Source organism: Apostichopus japonicus, chromosome 12 (genome assembly GCF_037975245.1).
Source record: "Apostichopus japonicus isolate 1M-3 chromosome 12, ASM3797524v1, whole genome shotgun sequence".
Taxonomy (NCBI): domain Eukaryota; kingdom Metazoa; phylum Echinodermata; class Holothuroidea; order Aspidochirotida; family Stichopodidae; genus Apostichopus; species Apostichopus japonicus.
In genome coordinates this window covers 21867850-21887666 of record NC_092572.1, presented here as the reverse complement: position 1 = coordinate 21887666, position 19817 = coordinate 21867850, and the positions used below count along the sequence as shown (strand labels likewise).

Below are 19817 nucleotides of genomic sequence, written 5' to 3'. Positions count from 1 at the left end.
TGTGTACTGTGGAGTGACGGATGATCTTTTTACATGCAAGTGTCGACAATATATTTGATTATGAAAGATCATGGAAGCTAAATATAATTAGGAGATGGTAGAGATGAGTTAACCGAAACTGAGTTGGCCTCATCCGGAAACAATATGAAACAAAAAATCACTACAGTAAGTTTGACAACAGGGGCGGACAAGGCTAAAAATTGGCACTGGGCATTTTCATCATGAGGAAGCCCCAATATATTGGAAAGAGCCACCTTAAACACGAAAACCCTTGCGAATAGATAAAATGTGGAACAACTTAGTAATTGGCAAGAATATACTTAAAGAATATATTTAAAGGTATTGAGTCCAACTGTGAACTGGTGAGAAGTAGAAGTGTCCATATCGTATATATTTGAATAGAGTAATGTGATTTAAAATTTGTCTGCTTTACTTCTAGCCATTTTGAGCCACACTGCAACGGTTTGAGGCGAAGATGAGGATCTTGTGGGCCTCGACATAGATGAGCCCCGGGGAATTTCCCGGTATTCCGGTGAGCCAGTCCTCTCTTGCATGGCAACTTTGAAAATGATGTGAACTCCATTGATATTGAGTAATAGAGGATTGTGTAAATTATGGTTTCCAATTAATAATCTTCATCGAGGTTTTCGTATCAATTATGTTGATTGATGAACTGATGAGTCAGAAAAGAACGACAGCGAACTTGCTTCTAGATTTTAAGATGCTTTTATAGGGCTATTTGTGATATAAAATAGCTTGAAAAAAGAACGCGAGATTAGTAAACAATTATTAATAATAATACAAATATATAGACATCTCTTTATTTGCCATGTACACATTGCTGTCATTTGTTTAGGAAATGATAATCGAACTTTCCTTTCTTACAAGATAACAAGGCACTTATGTACATATGATTCCATGTAACAGGAAATGCGGTATGCACTTAAGTTAATAGAAATACCAGCTTGCCTTTAGAATTCCCTCCCCATTGTGTAGGCAGATCTGTAATCCAAATCTCAAACCAAATCAATACATTGCCTAATCGAGATCTCACAAACGTAGGATCCTATAACATCTTCTATCAAGTTTCATCTCTGTGAAGAATGTGTATGGCAATATCTGTGCAATATTTCTCAGTAACAATTATTTTATGCATTAAAGAAAATAACCTCCTCGTGTATCTTGGACATGTACACTTTAGTGGCTTCCCACAGAGTGCACACTGAAGTGAATTTGGCTTCTACTAACAAGTTATCGCAACTCTGTGTCTCTAATTTGCTCCTATATTTCTCTCGACATGTTAGTAATAAAGTTCACTGATTTTGCTTTTTGCCTACAATCGGACAGGATTCTGACTGATATTTCTAGATTTTTATATTTGGAGATGCACATCATAGTCTCCTTTCCTTTCAATTCGATGTATCATAAATTGCCGTGCTGTATGTTGTAGAATTTGTCGTGGTCGTCGTTGTTGATGCTTGTAGGTTATTTTGGGATATTGTTGTAAGTCTCACTTTGAATGACGGAATTTCTTGCAAGTTTTCCTGAAAGAAGCAAAAACTTAATGACAAAATATCCCAATAGCTTGGTCTTGAAGACGTAAGAATGGTAAACAGATCTAGATCCTTCGTGTTAGGTCTTTGTCTTATTGTGGATTATCCCAAACAACTTGTCTGTTAATCCTGAATTGTTGCAGATAAACAATTTCTTAACTAAAGGATGTTTGCTTATTCGTCTTAAGGCAACTGGCGACAGAGGGTTAAATAAAAGAGAGCAAAATTCATGAAAATCTACCCCTGTGCAGTATATAAAGTTACGCATATGTTAAAAATATAAGTATGAAGAAATCATGACTAATTCGCATACTTGTTGTTTCGTCATGTCCATGTATGTTTCTCTGGTGCCTTTTACATAGTTCTTTAGTTCATCGAGGCTCAAACGGGAATGTTGATCCCATTGCCAACAAAGTGACATTGCTTCATACCTGAAGGATTGAGTGTTAACACATATCAAGAAAGAAATGCTATATAAAAGATTACCATTCAGCAAACAAGAATTAAACCTTGGAGGAGACTATCCACAACATCAAAGTTCATCTAGGTAAGGTAAAGGTCATAATAAGCTTTCATAGAAATCTTGTTCATAAAAGCAGCTTTTTGCGTACTTTTCTATCATTTTCTCAACCTCATTGACCCACGATGCCATAACGACATACACTACTAGCTTATCTATTCAACTCTAACTTCAAATGGTGGAATGAAAGTCGGAAAATGTACAACTTTAAACGTTGTTTTTCCGTTAGGATCGCAGTAAACCCCACTCATAACATAAATATTTAAACTATATGAACGACATAAGTAGGATCTTGCTGTAGATGGCGGGGAATTTAAGCCATGCAAGTAACTTTTACACGCTGAGTTCCTTTGCTAGGCATGGCGAATTGATTACGTAACACACAGGCTAACGTTCTGATAACGTTCTAATAAACTTGAAGGGTGAAGAGGCGGGCAGTGACGAAAAATTAACGGCAGTCTTACCAAAGGGCGGATTTTCAAATGATGTACTTTAAGCAAAGGCTCATAAATAAACATGTTAGCAATTCACCGATTGGTTGAATTCAAACTAGTGGATTTGGAGAACTGTGTGCGGTTAATTTGGAGTTTGGAGGATTTTTTTAAGACACTCTACTCATGTATCTGCAGAAGTCCTTAATTACTCGCCAATCGAAGCTTTTTGAAAGGGAAAACTTGGCTAGTTCTCAATTTAATGTTTTGCCATGAAAACATGTCAAAAACACGATCAACATGTCAAAAGGGTGGAAAAACGGCAACATAACGCAAAAGCTGCTTTAGAGAAGACTTACCGTACTAACTTGCGGCATGACACAAGAATGACAACTAATTGACAGGTATTGCCCAGGGGTGTCAATCATGGGGTACGGAAAGGGGGCAGGGGCCACGTGTCCCCCTTTCTGAAGGTGGGGATACAATATCAGATGCCCCCCGCCCCCAGTTGTATAGGCGTTAAGCCTATCATGCTACTTATGACTCGTGTATCTCATAAAGGGAGCTCAGACATTGTGCTATGAAATTAATATTTATTGATGTTCTATTCTCATCTGCTCAACCCCCCGATAAAAAAACATTGCTTTTCAAATGGGTAAATTAAATGAAGAACCGCACCCATACACCATTGAGGCTATCTGCTAAGCCTGGTTGCTAATATGTTAGTCATGTTGTTATACTCATGTTACTCATTATACCAGTTATAAACACTGAAGCCACGTACCCTTCCTAAAATGAAAGTAGACTAGAAAGTAGGTATGATAGTGTGAACGCCTGGACAGTATGCGCTATTTCAGATAGTTTAAGCAAAATGTTCATATTATTTCTTCTGATTTCATGACTCAGTGGTGTGTAACTTCAAGATTCTAGGCACGTATTGTAGAAATGGCGTTTAGAAAGAACAGAATGTTCTTATTAAGAAATTTACATAAGAAAGAACCCTGGCATGCAAAACCAAACAACCGAACGACTGATGCGCTCTCAACCACATTCCATATGCATGTAGACTGTGACGTTGTGATCATCGTCAGGTGTGTATCAAGATTCCCTACAAAGGGGAACACATGCTAATCATGATCTTAGCCAAAAGGCAGCTCATCACGTACATGCACGAGCATAAATAAATAAATGATAATAACTCAAACCTAACAATTAATGTACACCTACATTCACCATTTTGTTTCCCATTAGAATATACATGCTACAGCTACCATGAAAATACGGTAGCGTGCTTAATATCTTCAATTACCTGTGTAAAACAATAAATAAAGCAGAGCTTGTAAAGTAACGTGAAGTCCTATTTTCTAAAAAGTGATTTGAAAGAATAAAATTGTCTTATTTACCTTTTTTGAATGTAAATTTTCTAGAAGATGAGATCCCAAAATATGGAATGTTTAGATGCAACGAACAAGTGCCATTTCTAACAATCTATGAGGCATGTTTTGGCCGAAAGAAAAGTTTTGTTTAATTTAAGTATAAGCACTTGTCAGATGTGACTATTTTTAAAAATGTTTATGACTGACATATCAACTAAAGGACCAACCAAGAACATTTGAAAATGTCTAGATGTGATTACCCCTTTGGGCCCCGGGGGTTTCGCACATGGACCCCATCAGGGGCCCTAAGGCGGTCCCTGGACCTCACCTGATAAAGGCTTCGTGCCAGGGCGGTCGCGGTGGGCGATACGCGCTCACTCATTCAGCTATATTTATGTTCAGTCATTTATGCCCCCCTTCCCCGTCCCACTTTTCAATTGGGATTGACGCCCCTGGGACTGTCTGTACCCAGTAAGGATTATCAGAATCAGGAAAAGCTAGAAACTAACTTCAGTATGACATCTATCGGGAAAAAAAACGTACTGAGTGTGTTTTTGAATGTTCAGTGCTTGTAATATTGTGAAGACTTACATTTGTCCAGGACAATTACTAGGTCTAACCAGTTTTCTTAGAACGCCCTCGTGACTTTCTAACTCACTGTATTCCGGTATGTTTGCACCTTAGAAACAAGGGACAAGAGCATGAGAAAGTTCCTTTATTACATGAAGGAGTACTCAATGGTAATATTAGAGATATATAAGACGAACAATTAACTTTCAGTATATAACGCAGCTATTGGTACTTTGTTAAACTTCTATTCTAAAAACGTTTATAGTAAAATGAGTAACTGAAAGAATGAACAATACAATAACGTATTTACGACCACATACGTTGCGTGTATAATTCATATAAACCACATATTGTGTCACTCGAACTATGAACGATATCCTATTGGAAAATAGAACAATATGATTATTTGGTGTCGTGTAACTTTACAGTGCGAAATAATGTTTTATACAACGTTTCTCATTTATAATTCTGGCAGGAATAGACAATTCATATTTCTCGCCATGTGGAGCTGCTAATAACACACCTGTCATAATACATTTAAATAAATCAGTACAATGGTCTTGGGTTTATTTTGCTTGTTGTCTTGTGTAAGATTTATAGCGATAGACAAGTGTAAAGAAACCACGAAACGTCTACGGTTGATAATGTTAGTAAAGAAGGGTTGTTGATAAATTTCGGATACCATACGAAAATATTTCCCAGAGAACGACTCCAACAGCCCAGACGTCACTTCCTTGTGTATACGCTCCTGTTTGCTTCACTTCCGGTGACATGTTCAGGAGAACATTTCCCCTATTCTATGGCGGAAGAGTAAAGTAGTTTAATTCGATTTAATTTGACTAAATTGACGCATATCGTGCTTAATATGATGCTTACGGTTTCCAAGAGGGGATATCACAGTCACAATAGTCATATCTTTATTTACATAGCTCTCTAGAAACGTATATGTTACTCGTATATAAATCCGCTATATAAATAAAAACTTTTAATTATGCCCCTCGATACACGGACACTAGACTTTCATGTTATTGTGTTGTTATTATAAGTCTTGCCGGCCACAGTGAAATACTTTGCTAGTAGCATGGAGAAATCCCTACATTCATCATATATTCGTTGAAGGGGTGAGATCTGATATTGATATTGGTCCATTTACTAGGATTCAACTAGTAGAAATTACGGTCAAAATATGGTGGATAGCAAACTACAGAGGAGAAGGAATTGGGATCCATGCTTAGATATGTCGAAATCCTCGTTATTCAAACGAAGGTGTCTTTAAGTAGAAAAATTAATTGAAAGCCTTGTATAGTGTTTGTTTAAACACTATGGTTGCCATAAACTCTAATACGCTATGATACTCAAAGCCAATTTGAATTACTCATACAGAAATGTAAGTAAGATCAGCTGTATTTAATATGGATCTCACCTTCGAAAGTTCCTTATCAACTCTTTCTCGTGAAGACATTTCATAACAAAAATCATATAGCTTGCAGCAGAGGCCTGGAGTTTCGGCAGAGCAGAAAAGTAACTTTTCGGAACTTAGTCCTGGATGTATCCACTGTGTGAAATAAGATATCAATTTTGACTTCATGTTTATACCATGTCACAATTTCAACAATGCTACCCAATTAAATATAAATGGAAGTGTAATATGACAGATAGAGTTTAAGAGTATTCATAAAATATCGAAACAAACCCCAAAAAACTTTTCGAACCGTTTCGTCAGTTTGTGGATAGGCGAGTGTAGGCACTGAAATCCGACCTTCGTGTCACAGACCTATCTATGTCCGTAGCAATATGGCACAGTAATTGTTAGTGTATACCAGATACGGTGCACTCTGTATCAACGTTACACGCGAGTAATACGCCAGCTTTATTTGACAGGTTCCAAAATACCAATCGTACTGCATCACATCACCAGGAAAATGTAAAACGTTAAATGCTTCAGTGTACCGTCCGTTTAAACAGTTCAGCCTCATGCTTTAATAAATTAACAAAACGTTACTGTTACCGTAAGTTTACATAACCCGCCTCACTTCTTTGGTCTTGATTTCATTGACTACTCCTGTCACACAATGTGGTGGTGGTTGTGGGAGGAGGATTGGCGATCGGGGATGGAGATGATAACATTGGAAATGTTTTCATCTCACCAATCATTAACAGCGCCTCTTCATGCTGGAGGGCAACTTGCTCCATTCCGTTTAAATGCTATCATCTTCCAAGTTGCGTGACCACATAAAACAATATGTATTTAATCCCTCTATTAAAGCCTATTATTTAGTTATCCTACAAGATGATGAGTCACACATATATGATCTCATTTTATTAAGTAATTAAATACATGCTTAGTAGTTTGCCTATACTTAAGTAATTATAAATTAAGAACGTCAATTATTCCGCATGATCAAGGAGAACTAAAAAACAGAGAGAAATTAATTATTTGTCAGTAATCTTAATACAACATCTGCCTGAGCAGCAAAACACAAACCCAAGTTTGCTTAGTAGGTCCTACATATTAAACAATTTAGTCCCAATGAAACTTCGCCTTATAATGCATTTCATCATTAGCACGGATTTAACGTATCCTTTAATCTGCAACACGTTTTGGTACTATATAGCGTGCATGAGTAAACAATCACGGAATCATAACGATGTACTAATGTTGGGATAATCTTCATAATTGTGTGATAAAGTACTACACAATAGTACGAAAATATAGAGAAAAGAGCTCGTCTGGGATTGACTTACACCATTCAGATGAAGAAAATTCATGCCGTCGATAACATTAGCTGCAAAAGTCAGAAATGTTTGTGGTACCGGCTCTAATGCATTCCCGTAGAGAAAGCTTTGTCCAAAAGTAATTTCAAGATATTTTCTGACGGTCCCAAAAGCCAAATATTCTTGCAAACAATATGTAATACCTAAAAGAAAGGTAGCAGAATCGATAGAATGAAATTGTCTTCATAAGTAAACAACGTTATGTACACGTGAGAACTATTGCACTTTGTAATGTAATTCAATATTATTTTCAATGGCTATTTTTATACAACTCTAATGAAATTTACCATATTTACCTGCTTTCTCAGCAAATCCGTATGTTTTGACGATAATGTCGTTTTTCGGAAGTAAGATAATGTGACGGACAAAGTACTCCCATTCTTCGGAACAGTTTTCTGTTTCGGCTAAAGATATCGGTTTTAATGTTAGCAACCACAAATACTCAGAATTTAGAAACATACAATATGCAGTACATGTACCAAATGATAGCACTTCCTATGGATCTTGGAAATATTCTAAACTATTGAAAGATATAAGCGATGAGCGGGAAGTGATATATCCTCTTTATTACTGCCTTCTTTTCAAACTAATCAGTAAATAACTCTCGATAGATCATTTTCGGTAGAATTAGCTAAAAACAAAATCATTGCATGAATCATAGAAGCCATCAAACGACAAAAGGCGTGAATAAATGCAATCATAATAAAGATAGTGCGGCTAGATTAAAACCACCGAAGTTTGGAGGCTCCCATTATATGCGCTCCGGAATGCTCCCGATTATTAATTAATGGGTGTACGACCGGGTCACAATTTAGGAAGGATGACTTCCAATAAGATAGTGTGACATAGACTTCAAAGCATGGAACGACGATATTTTAACATTTATTGTAAAAGTATCTTGATCATCGATGAAATTCCGCAGTCGAAGAAAACCCTTTACATAAACAAAACATGTTTGATGCTCGTTCAGTTATGAGAATACCTGAATGAGTTCGCATGTGTACAATTGTTTCCGAGATTTTCCCTTTATGCAATATTCCAAGCCAACGCTCTTGTTTAGTTTCCTGATTCAGCTGAGCAACAAAAGTAACATCATTTGTATCAAATTTCTTCAGCTGATGTTGCTCGGAAGCACCATCTCCTCTATCGATACTGTGATACATTTCTGGAGAAGAAATCGATATATAAGTTAGTTTGAGAAAGCATTCATTTCTTGTGCATCGAACAATGTGCAATTGTTCTGTAAAGATTACTTCCATTTTCATAACATATAGTATTGTGCGATAATACAAGTAATTGTTTTAAGCATCGTCTAGTTAACTATATCAAATTTTCGGCGACCATTGTACATTAAGACCAAGAACATACAGGATAAAATTGTGCGTATACCGAATGAATTAGGTGCGCCAGATTCAGCTGATTCCTTTGCAGAACTGGGGATGGTCGGGAGTTCACGTCTATATAGCAAACAATAGAAAGATATATGTTAGCGTCAAACAGCCATTCACATGCACTATTACTTGAGACTGTCCATACAGACACAAATATGCAAACTATATGTTATACAAGTTGAAAATACAGCAAAACTTCGGTAAGTCCTCCCTCTCCAATGAATTTTAAGTAATAACTACAATGAAAAGAGAACAAGAAATATCTCCTAACTCATCTGTTTCAAATTTCGTGGTTTACATATATACACGAGTGATATTTATATATTGTATCTTAACTGTGGTAATACGCAGGTAACTTATTCACAGCATTTTAGTACAAACTCTTAAGGAATGGCTTGCCCGATTTTCTTACTTTTAATGTAATTAGTCTTAAATGTGTTGAGATTCATAACATTTATAATTACGTTATTAGTTAGTGTTTCAGAAGGTAACGAATTTCATTGGTCCGATTTGATACTTTAAACGACTTGAAGAAAGTAAAGCAGTTCGTATAGGCTACTATGTACGAAAATTTGTTTACGGTGGTCATCATATTATGAACAAATATGATAGGTGAATTAAAATACCACCTTACCGCACGTTCCTATTCCTCGAATATCGTGATAGCCGTGGAATATCCCGACATCTTTCTGAAAATATGACATAAATTGGATCGTTATGTCCGAGTATAAATTTGTAAATAAGTATAGATATTATATCGTTTGGCAGAGCTTTTCCATCTCAGAATCTTAGAATCCTTAACATTTTACACATAATTGATGCAACATGATCCATTCAACATTCTCAAAAAAGAATGATACATGTATTATTGGAGTAGAATAGCCCGTATCGTAAGATATATGATCGAACGCTAAATGAAATGCTATAAACCATATATTGATACTGCAATGAATGTGTACTGTGGTGGACCTTTAGATTAATATACTACCCCATTATATTTTAAAGAAACTTCAATAATGATATCTATTTATATCGAAATGAAAAAGGTCTTACTGTGAGTTGACTTGATGATAAGAGCAGCAACGACGAACGTTACAACTACTAACGCAATGGAAATTACCCAGGTCTTATTCGAATTGCTGACTGACGAGGAATAAGTGAGATAAGAAACATGTTGCTAAGCGTTGTGAATATCAAAACAGCTAACGTTTAGGTAACTTGAATAATATGAAATAGTTCACTTACACATTCGTAGTGTCTAAGTTTACTGTAAATATTTTTGTGCTTTCCACTATTAACAATATCTATGTTTGCAATAGTTCATCTAACATGTGGCGGCGCCAGCGGGTGGAGGTGTTGAAAGGGAGATTCTTCACCCTAGAACCCCACTACGGCCCTACGATATAGAGAAATGTAAGTATAATTCCTTTTTCTAACATGTATTTTTGCTCTACAAAATCGATACAAAGGCGTGCAAGAACTATCTAGTGCGTTTTTGCCCTTCCAAATGTCCCCCAGAAAACCGTTAACCTGCCGCTCCCCCCCCCCCGGCTCACAATTTGGAATGTCTGGTACCGCCACTACATCTAACGCCATATTCTACAACTATGTAGTATTTGATTTGTACGATTAAATTAATTAAATTGTCACCCGAAATAAAGTGCTCAAGTGGCATTTGACAAATATCCTTCAACAATTTACGTACGCGACTCTTCCACTTTGACTATTCCGCTCACATCAATTCCACCGACTGTATTGTTAGCTGTGCACCTGTACATTCCATTCACGTTGTTTTTAATAGGCAAGTGAAATTCCCACAGTTGAGTAGTAAGGTTTGACTTGACGAGAGCCTTAAGTGCAACAGGTTTCCATTCAAGCTGTTCATCTATTCTTTGAAGGAAAACATCTGGTGGAGGATTACCGTCTACCTTGCAAACAAACAGTACGATATCAGCATCGTTTACGATGTACAATTTGGATGCGGTTATCATTTTGACTGTCGCTGGATCTGTTAGAAAAGGTACATGAAACAACGCAGTCAAGTTAAACATTCTGTTATTCATTAGGAACGGCTACACTGTTTGCACCAGTCAAGTTAAAATAGGAACTTTATTCATTATGGTATCGGGAGGAATATAGGTCTGTTTTTCTTATGGAAGTCTCTGATATGCAATCACCATACGTAATCTATCAAATCAGGCTCGATTTCGTTCATTTTCGTTGCAACTATTTTAGTACCAAGGTTTGAACCCAAATTGTAGTGCCTTCGAATTTCTCTATACATTTCTCTGTTTGTAATGCTTCGGGTTATCTGTAAGTGTTATTTTGAGAGTGAAAGCAGTTTGTGACGGACTAATTTACTTCGCCCTCTCGATAAAAGTAAGTTTAAGGACTTTCTTGGAAATTCCCATACTTAACAAGTGGTGTCATCTGACGAAGCAATATCGGCGTTTTACCGTATCACGTACCACAGCAAAACGATGGCGGTAGAAAATGTGTGTCAACTCGTAAGAAATACAGTGAAAAGTTGTCGGTCAAAATTCTCGGAGAAAGCTGTCAGTCTTATGTCAGATGTGTCAAATATTGGAAAGAGTCCGAGGTTGGCCGTTTCAGCTCAATATTCCTGGGAAAAGAACCAATCTGGTCAAAGTCTATTGAAGACGGTAACTACGAAAACTTGAATAGCATCATGGTTACCAGAATTTTACAATTGAAAAGCACAATAAAGGGTGTTACCAAAGGACGAAGCATGAAGGTAATTTGATTTGAATTTGGTGCATGTATCTTGAACTCTCTGAATATTATACCAGCCGAAACTCCGATAGCAACTAATATAATACACCTAGGCTTAGCCTCGGTCCACGACTGAATACGAGGATTTGCGATGTAGGCACTACTATGCACTGGGCGCCTAGCACTAGCCCCCCCCCCCCCTCCATCCCCACAAAACAATGAGTAGTGCGTAGCCTATTCGAGTCTTTTCTAAACCTAATAAAATACTGAAGAGCATTTTTTCTTAATATGTAAGTAATCTCTGTCGCTGTAAGGTGTTCTATGCCGAACATAACCAACAATGTCTAAGTTTAAGTTTTGTAAGGCTCTGAATTGAGGGTATAACGAAATTAGCTATATAAACTGCTGATTTCTCTTTTTCATGTTCAGTACTGTGGTTTTCATGGTACGCACATCATTAAAAATTTTATATTGCTGTTAATACCATAAATAAAATGTTGAAAGTATACAATATTTATGGCTTCTTTTACACTGTAGTATTTGTTTTCTTGTCCTTGCATTTAAGGCATTCAGCAATGTTCAGAATATCACAAAGCTACCTTGCCACCAACCCCTGTGGCTATGGGCCTGGTTCACTTACCTGTTTATCTTTTGAGACTGTTTTAGTTGATTGGTACCTGAGACACGGTCTAACGTTAGGCGTGTTACCTCGGTGAACATTGACAGTTTCTCATAGAAAATGGCATTGATGACCATTAAGCATTACCTCTATCTGCCTTTTACAATATGTGACTTTGTACCTCTGAAGGTATTACCTTAATTTTTAAATCCTAATGGTGAATGCTGTCCAAGTTGTTTGCCCAAGGAAGATCTGTGTGTTATCTGAAGTCATTTACAAGTATATCATGTTGCTTTGAAAAGTCATTGCTGCCTTTAATAAATATTACACACTGTGAAATGTGACGCCATTTGTTGTTTCCTCGAAAACAAACACCTCTTCGATCATCATACATGTCTAAAAATATACCCAAGGACATCCCTCTACAAATCTCAACTAGAAAACCTTGGTACTAAATAGGTGCAACGAAAGTCAAGTTTTAAAGCACTTTTGAAGCCTGTCCTGACAGGCAAACGGTAAGTAATGATTCCTGAAGTAATGTGTCGAGATATCATAATGATTCATTATGACCATAGGAACGATCGACCCGTGGGGTCACTGAATACATCTACACATTTAATCAATTTGACCTATGAACTTTCACTTATGGTTACACGGCAACTGTGGCTATGGCAACTAACATAGTTAAAATGTCTCAATTGGCAAAGGAACTAAAATATCTCATCGTCACTATGGAAGCGATGAGATATAAATACGTGAGGGGAATCATGTCTATATCAAAACCTGAAGTACAGTAGGCTACACTAATCGGTTTTCAATCTGAGTATCTACATGCAATGTATTTTAGTTAGTTATCAAAAAAATCGACAAGCTTCATGTTTGCATTCCAAATATGTCTTTGTTTCTCTTTGTGGGTCGCTGTACATGCCACAAATACGCAGCATGATATTATATTTACTGTAGCCACTCACCAGCTATGTCAGAAAATAACCTTACTCGCCAATTAGAAGTATTACAGATGATACTTTTAATATGTGAACAAGTGTGATAACGACAATTTTATTATGTTAGTGATACTATAAATACTCACACCACACATTTAAGGTCGCTTTGGATACAGCTCTGTGGTCGTCTTGGACGGCACAAAGTAAATCCTTATCATTGTGTTTACGATCAGTTGGAAAGGCTACCACCTGACATTGAATTGTACCATTGTTATCATTTGTAGCGTGAAATTCATTCATTACGTCTTTTGGAGAAAACGTGTTGTAGTCTAAAGCCCAAGAAAATTCCAATTTCGGTGCAGGCGCAACCTGAACGCAACATACTGCTGTAATCTTGTCGTTCGCAACGATGGTTCTGTTTGTTGTTAGCTCAGGCTTACCTGCCAAAACAATAATAATTGAAAAACACTGGTTTAGCAACATATAACGATGGTACATTGATTCTATGTATTTTCTGTAATTTCCATGAATAATATATTCATGGATCAAGAAATGATAATCAGTCATATAACAATGCACGAAATTCCTCATTAAAAATGATAATTAATTCGACTTTCCATTAAAAAATAAAAATAAAGGAAAAATAATGGCACATTTAATGTATGCAAAGGAACACTTAAAAATTCGAGTTTGTCTTCGATCCTCCTCCCCCCGAGGGTAATAAAATATTTGTGTCGCTACAATGTGCAATCCTTTGTGCACCTTTTGCCTTTATGGATGTTATTCTTGCTCTTTTTGAGAAGGGACATTATTTTGAAATGCAAATGAAACGGTTTTTGGGCATAAGAAAACTCTGGTTTTATCAATCCATTGGGAAACACCTTTATGACCACCTTATTAACATTACCGTAAGTCTGAAGAAGAAAATCTTCTTTCCAAAACTTAGATCCTGTTGATAGAACGCAAAAGTACATTCCTGCGTCACTGTATGAAATACTGGTAATTTCCAACCTGGATTTTTCCCCATCATCCGAGAGCGTGAGTGTATATCGAGAGTCTTGTATGTGATTCGAGCCTTGACGTAGTGGTTTGACTAACAAATTATTCTCGAAGAACCACATCGAAATAATGCCGAGTTCGGTAAAGTTACTCCTGCAGTCTACTTGTACAGAATCCCCGATGGCGTTTGTCTGCGTTATGAAGTCATCATTGCCACCTGTAAATTAACAGTATTTCTTATTTCAAGTGATACGGTTTAGTGTGTGCTGTTTTTTATACTTGTGAAGAATTTCATATACTTCTGTCAAATTCCTTTGATTATACGTAAGAACTCATCATGTCAAATCACATTTTTTCCGGCTTTTCTGTATTTGTTGGGATATCTTTTCTCGCATTAATTAAAATTTATCAGTGCCTCAAAACAATTTTGTATATTCCCTCGATGGCACGCAGAAATAATTATGTGATCCCGATGAATGTTTGACGATGCTAGGGTTGTATCATGCGTATCACTTAATTGGAGGTAAAGACTGTAACTCAAGAAGTAAGCATGTTAAAACCACTACTTCAAACGTACATATATCATTTGGTGAAAACGATATCCGTATTAGAGGAAAATTTCATAGTTAAGGTCAACAGAACTAAAAAAAAGAAAGATGCAACGTTTACCGAAGATGAAAATGAATCCTTCGCTGATTGCAACGGCTTCATGATTATTAGACGCAACACACTTGTAGTCGCCTGTAAATTCCTCGGTCACGTTTTCAAAGATGTAAACCCACTTTACTTGACCTCTTTCTGCCGGTAGTTTGTCAGGTGACTGATCTAGCTTCAGCCACTTCCTATTAACCTTCTTCAGCAGTGTAACGGTAGGTTCCGGATTTCCGTCTGATACACACTCAATGTGGACGTCGTTGTGTTCTTCGGTTAATAATATATTTCCTTTGTGTAAAAGACTTGAAAAGGTAAGTTCAACACTCGATGGATCTGTTGAAGAAAAGTTCATTCAGTCAATTGATAAGTCTATATTCCCTCTGGATGGGGTTGGGACAACTGGGATCAGCATATCAGATAATGAAGTACTAACGATAATCAAAAGTAATGCAAGTATGTTGTCTGTAAGGAAGTTTGAAAACATGAGCATATTCTGACCCAAAGAAAATGGTGTTGATTGGTGTGTTTGTTTCCTTGGAATTTTAGAATCCCACCTTGACACAGATCACCAATCATGTAACATGCAAGGCATCTAACAATGGGCATCGCGAGTGAATTATGACACAATGCGACGAAAAAGAAGTGGAGGCGGTGGGGAAATACGAAAGAAGACAGTGAACGCAATCATTAGATGCAGTTTACTGACGTTACGATGATAAATAATTGATTCCTAGTTTTTTTCTGGTATACTTACATGTCACGTGTAACGAAGAGGCGCTGGTGAGGTTAAGGACGTTGTTAACTAGGCAGAGCAGAGTCACGTTATTGTGTCCCTTGTGGACACGGAACAAAGTCTGTCTGCAGACTGTGTGTGTTAAGGATGAAATGGTTGAGTCATTTGTGTCAACCGTTTGATGGTTGAGTCGTGTCTCGTTAATATACCATATTATCTTGGTTTGGTCTGGTGCCAATGCAAATTCTACACAACATTCTGCTGTAACAACCTCTCCTTCTGTGTATGTGTTTCGGATATTTGTTATGTTAGGCTGTGCTGTATGAAAGAAGAGAAAGTGCAAACCATAAATGAAAAGTTTTTGACAGTTTGTGTTCATATCCGATCAAAGGCGGTGACGCCGCAATTGCAGTCAAAAAGATGCACCTTGCATTTTCGAGTTCATTCCTAATACATATGTAAAGTCTCAGGCAAGATAATTTGATTCCGATTTGCCAATTTTATCGATTAGATCCATAATAGTTTACTTGTGTATTTACACACGATGACGAACAAATGATATTTTGGGTACAGTTCTTACAAATGAGCTAAAATTTCTACTTGAAACAAAAGCAGCAGCATTGCTACAGACAATCAATTTGGAAGAAGTGGAAAAATCTAAATATAGATGTACTGGGTAGTTGCAGTATAAAAACAGGTTACTCTCGTTAGATATTATAAAATTTAATCAATGTACTAGCCTTGTACTTGGAGATGTATGGATTGCTTTTCATTGCTTCCACTTTCATAATACGTTAGGCATACATATAGTCCAGCATCAGGAAATGAAGTCGTCCTTAACTTTAACCAGGAAGTAGACTGTTCATTCACTAATGCGAGCTCAAAATTGTCTTTTTCGACGGTTGTTGTAGGTGAATCCAATCTGATGATATCTTCGTCATTTCTTTTCCAAATGATTGTGTACAAGGTCCTTGAAATGTCAATAACGCATTCAAGTTCGGCTGTGTCCCCAAGTTGGGTAATTTTAGATTCACTGATCACCGATTGCGCTTCAAAAACAAAATTGTTGTTAAAATGCTGAAGGACGAGGGTTTTTTTTTCATTTTCAAACTGCAGACTGGATAAGCCATTGCTTTGTTGCACATGACTTTGATAGTATTTTTGTCATAGTACTCAACTCAGCAAAATCTGCTAGAACTTTACTTCAAATCTGATAGGATACCTGCAGTATACATTAGACTATTACAAATGACGACACATCTTGTTTCAAGCCATTTAACTGCAGCAACCCAACAAAGATAGTTTTGTGAAAGTAATAACCGGTATTAATGTATTAGACGAACAACAAGTTCAAGCAGAGTAAGAAAGTATCATACTCAAAGAAGTTTACCCATTATTCGATATTAGCTAAAGATTAAAAGTGTTAAAACCCAAATTTACGGTGCTCAAAGTTGTAGGTTTGAAAGTAACCAACATTCTGTGAGATGCTTATTCTCAATCACAGAAATTTTGGGACTAAACCTAGATACCGAATGAGACCCATATTGTAGTTCTGAATAGAACATAAATTATATTTCTCACCAGCCTTTTGTTCATACAGTGTATCATAGTTTAGAGCTTGCCTGAAAGGAACGCATTTAACTTTTTGGAAACAACGTGTGGATCAATATAGTTATATCGGTCTCGCCACACAGTATAAAGTATATAGCAAATAAAGGGAATAATGCAACACAACTTCTATCTGGAGTTGTTCAAGAATCTGAATCCTAACGATACCGCTGGAGCCACTTAGCCACTGAACGGATCAACCTCTGCAGGAACACCGACCACCGACGATAACATCACTTAGGGGTACCTTAACCATCAAGTAATAATTAAACGTAACAGTAAGACACGATGCCAGTTTAATTAATTTAATAAGTACATGATTGTGTATGATATGATTCGTTTGAGCCCAAGATTCGAATTCCTTTATATATCGGTTTGTACATTACACGTTTTATTATATGCCAATCCAGTTGAGTTCTTTGTCTCTATTTAGCATGTGTCTTACACCCTGTCTGGGTCCTCGTATCAGTAAAGAGGTTACTGATCAAGCTCAACATTAACTTTTAACGCTAGTCCAGATAGGCTACTTATTTCATATTCGATTGACATAAACTGCTACATTGGCATTGTTATATATGCTGGAAATTACATTTAATTTATAGTAAAGAGTATCAGTGGTACAGTTTTAAAAATATTAATAATTTCCCATTTGTACACTGCTTGTAATTTTAGTTAAAACACAAGAGCATTTAAACACAATTACGACAACTTATCAGATATATTTTGAATGTTTTGCTGCCTCGAATATGTTGCTACTATTCCTACATAATTTCAGTCGTCATTTTAGTATGTTACATTAACGGGATTTAAAGGTTATTACTGGTAAAGCATTGAGAAACCTGAGTCTAATTGGTAAAGAATAATTAATTAACTTACCAGTGCATGAGAGTAACAGTGTTACAAAGCTCCATAATGTTAAATGTTTCATGACTGCTCCTCTGTTGGTAACGTTGTAACATGTAGACATATTTCCGTACTTTATGAAGCTCTTTGCATGATGTAAATGTAAGCGTTCAAGGGCTACGTGGTAAACATTAACCTCTGCGCTCATTAAACTGAAAGCAAAAGCTTCTTATTAGGGTATAATTATTTGAAGTTATATATAAAGGCCGTAAAGTATGGGAATTATTGTAAAGGTTTACTATTGCTACGAAATCATTATATCGGAGTGACAACTTACAGCATGAAAATTTGTTGCTGTTTTCGATATGAACGTCTACGTCTAGTCAATCTTTACTATTGATAATTGAACGTTATGATAATAGTTATATACATAATAATGAATTAACAACTTAAGGAAGTTCACGTGTTTTTTTATGAATTATAAAGGTAACTTCACTGTTTAGGGGTGTGTCACTCCTTGCTGACTTTCATAGCAGAAAATATGTCACTGAGTGTTACAGAACTTGACCTAATATGAGCTATTGGATTGAGTGTGTTTATTACTATAATTAAAGTTAGAGTAACAAATTACAAAAGGGTAGTTATTAAAGCCTTTATAAAACCTATAGGTAGTTTGCTGTTTGCATTCTTCATATGCCTTGGATAATAACGCTGATAGTAAAAGAAATTAAATCTTTTATTTATACACTTCTGTGTCTGGTAGCACGTTACCTTAATGTTAGGAGATCCAAAGTGACTCTTATTATAAAGCGTACAGAGAAGCTTCTGAGGTTAGTTACATCACATGAAAGTCAACCCGATAGAAACCTGTTCCAGTAACCCGCAAGATTGCCAAATTTTGCGGGTGCAAGTCTGTCTCCCTGAAATAATGCAACTAATTGGCTCACTTTCATATCAGTGTTGCGTTTCATTCATTGTTGACTTATCTTTACTCGGCCATTCAGCACTTGTGGTGACGGGCAATGATAAACAATGACATAGAGAAGCAAAGATCTTTAATGTGTGTAATATATAAGCTAATCTATCTACATGAATGGACTTATGACTGTTGTCAATGGAGGGGAGGCTGGAACTAAAACTGTCAATTATGTAGCCTCGAAAGATAAATTTCAGGGTTTTTAACATTTGGTTCCTACTATATTTGTGACTACGTCTAATTCTGCACAATTTATTCCGATTTTGTCGTTATTTGAACGTTATAATTTACCTATATTCAAGCTATGTAATACACCCGTACAGCCTAGCTTTACAACCTATCGTGTAAAGGACGTATACGGTACGTATATAATATAACGTTGAAACTACATAACTTACGAGCCATACAACTTAAAGCAGCTATATCAATAAGGCCACAACTACATCTGCAGCAAAGCGTACCACTCGCCAAAATCCGGACTCACAAACTGGAGAAATTGTTACCGAAGTCATTAACGAGCTCTTTTCAGGAAAACCATTTAAGGATGTAATTAATGTTACCATCCAAAGTGTCATACAGAAACGACTCAATCAAATAGAGAAAGAACTGGAAAAACATGAAGGGCGTATCTTTGATTTGGAAAACAAAACTGATAATCTTAAATTAGAGAACGATCAACTCAGAACAACCATGACGGCTTGCCAAACAGACAGCGACACTCTTCGGCATAAAGTAAATGATATAGAACAATACTCCCGACGAAATTGTGTCAGAGTGTTCAGTATAATTGAGACCTTAGGAGAAAACGTCACTCACAAAATTGTGACCATGGCCAAGGAGAAACTTCAGGTAAACCTTCAGACAGAGCACATCGATCGGTGTCACAGAGTCGGGGCGAGATCTGATGGACGATCGAAGGGGGTCATTATCAAGGTTAACTCTTTTCAAATCAGATAACAATTCCTATACAGTCGTAGAAAATTCAAACACACCGGAATAGTCATCAAGGAGGATCTAACTTATATCAATCCCTGTTAAAGGCAGCCCAGGAGCACAAATCTACATCTAGTGCCTGGACAATCGATGGAATGT

At 36.7% G+C, this 19817-nt stretch overlaps 2 protein-coding genes across 3 annotated transcripts in view; both read right to left on the bottom strand.

Moving 5' to 3' along the window:
- LOC139977396 (uncharacterized) overlaps positions 1-19817 on the bottom strand; it is a 55543-nt gene that overhangs the window by 19358 nt on the left and 16368 nt on the right. The gene's annotated exons all lie outside the window — the stretch shown is intronic.
- LOC139977886 (uncharacterized) lies at positions 860-17931 on the bottom strand. Of its 2 annotated transcripts, XM_071987588.1 has the most exons (18): positions 17783-17931; positions 16039-16347; positions 15320-15616; positions 14581-14898; positions 13820-14128; positions 13059-13352; positions 10322-10624; positions 9670-9759; positions 9251-9305; positions 8615-8682; positions 8208-8390; positions 7522-7629; positions 7196-7368; positions 5874-6005; positions 5133-5247; positions 4472-4559; positions 1867-1984; positions 861-1544 (listed from the first exon to the last, which is right to left on the bottom strand). In XM_071987588.1, the coding sequence occupies exons 1-18, from the start codon at positions 17871-17873 to the stop codon at positions 1410-1412; spliced, it is 3186 nt and encodes a 1061-aa protein (XP_071843689.1). In that variant the 5' UTR covers positions 17874-17931; the 3' UTR covers positions 861-1409. The 2 variants fall into 2 exon arrangements, with proteins under 2 accessions (XP_071843690.1, XP_071843689.1); XM_071987589.1 differs by lacking the exon at positions 10322-10624 and having other exon boundaries at positions 860-1544.

Bases quoted from the DNA above. Each gene is read 5' to 3' on its own strand.
- LOC139977886 (XM_071987588.1), bottom strand. From the start codon at position 17,873: ATGTCTACATGTTACAACGTTACCAACAGAGGAGCAGTCATGAAACAT. The intron at 16,348-17,782 runs GTAAGTTAATTA...TTGTTTTTGAAG, and splicing joins ACTGTTACTCTCATGCACTG to CGCAATCGGTGATCAGTGAA. The intron at 1,545-1,866 runs GTATGCGAATTA...TGCTTCTTTCAG, and splicing joins TGGACATGACGAAACAACAA to GAAAACTTGCAAGAAATTCC.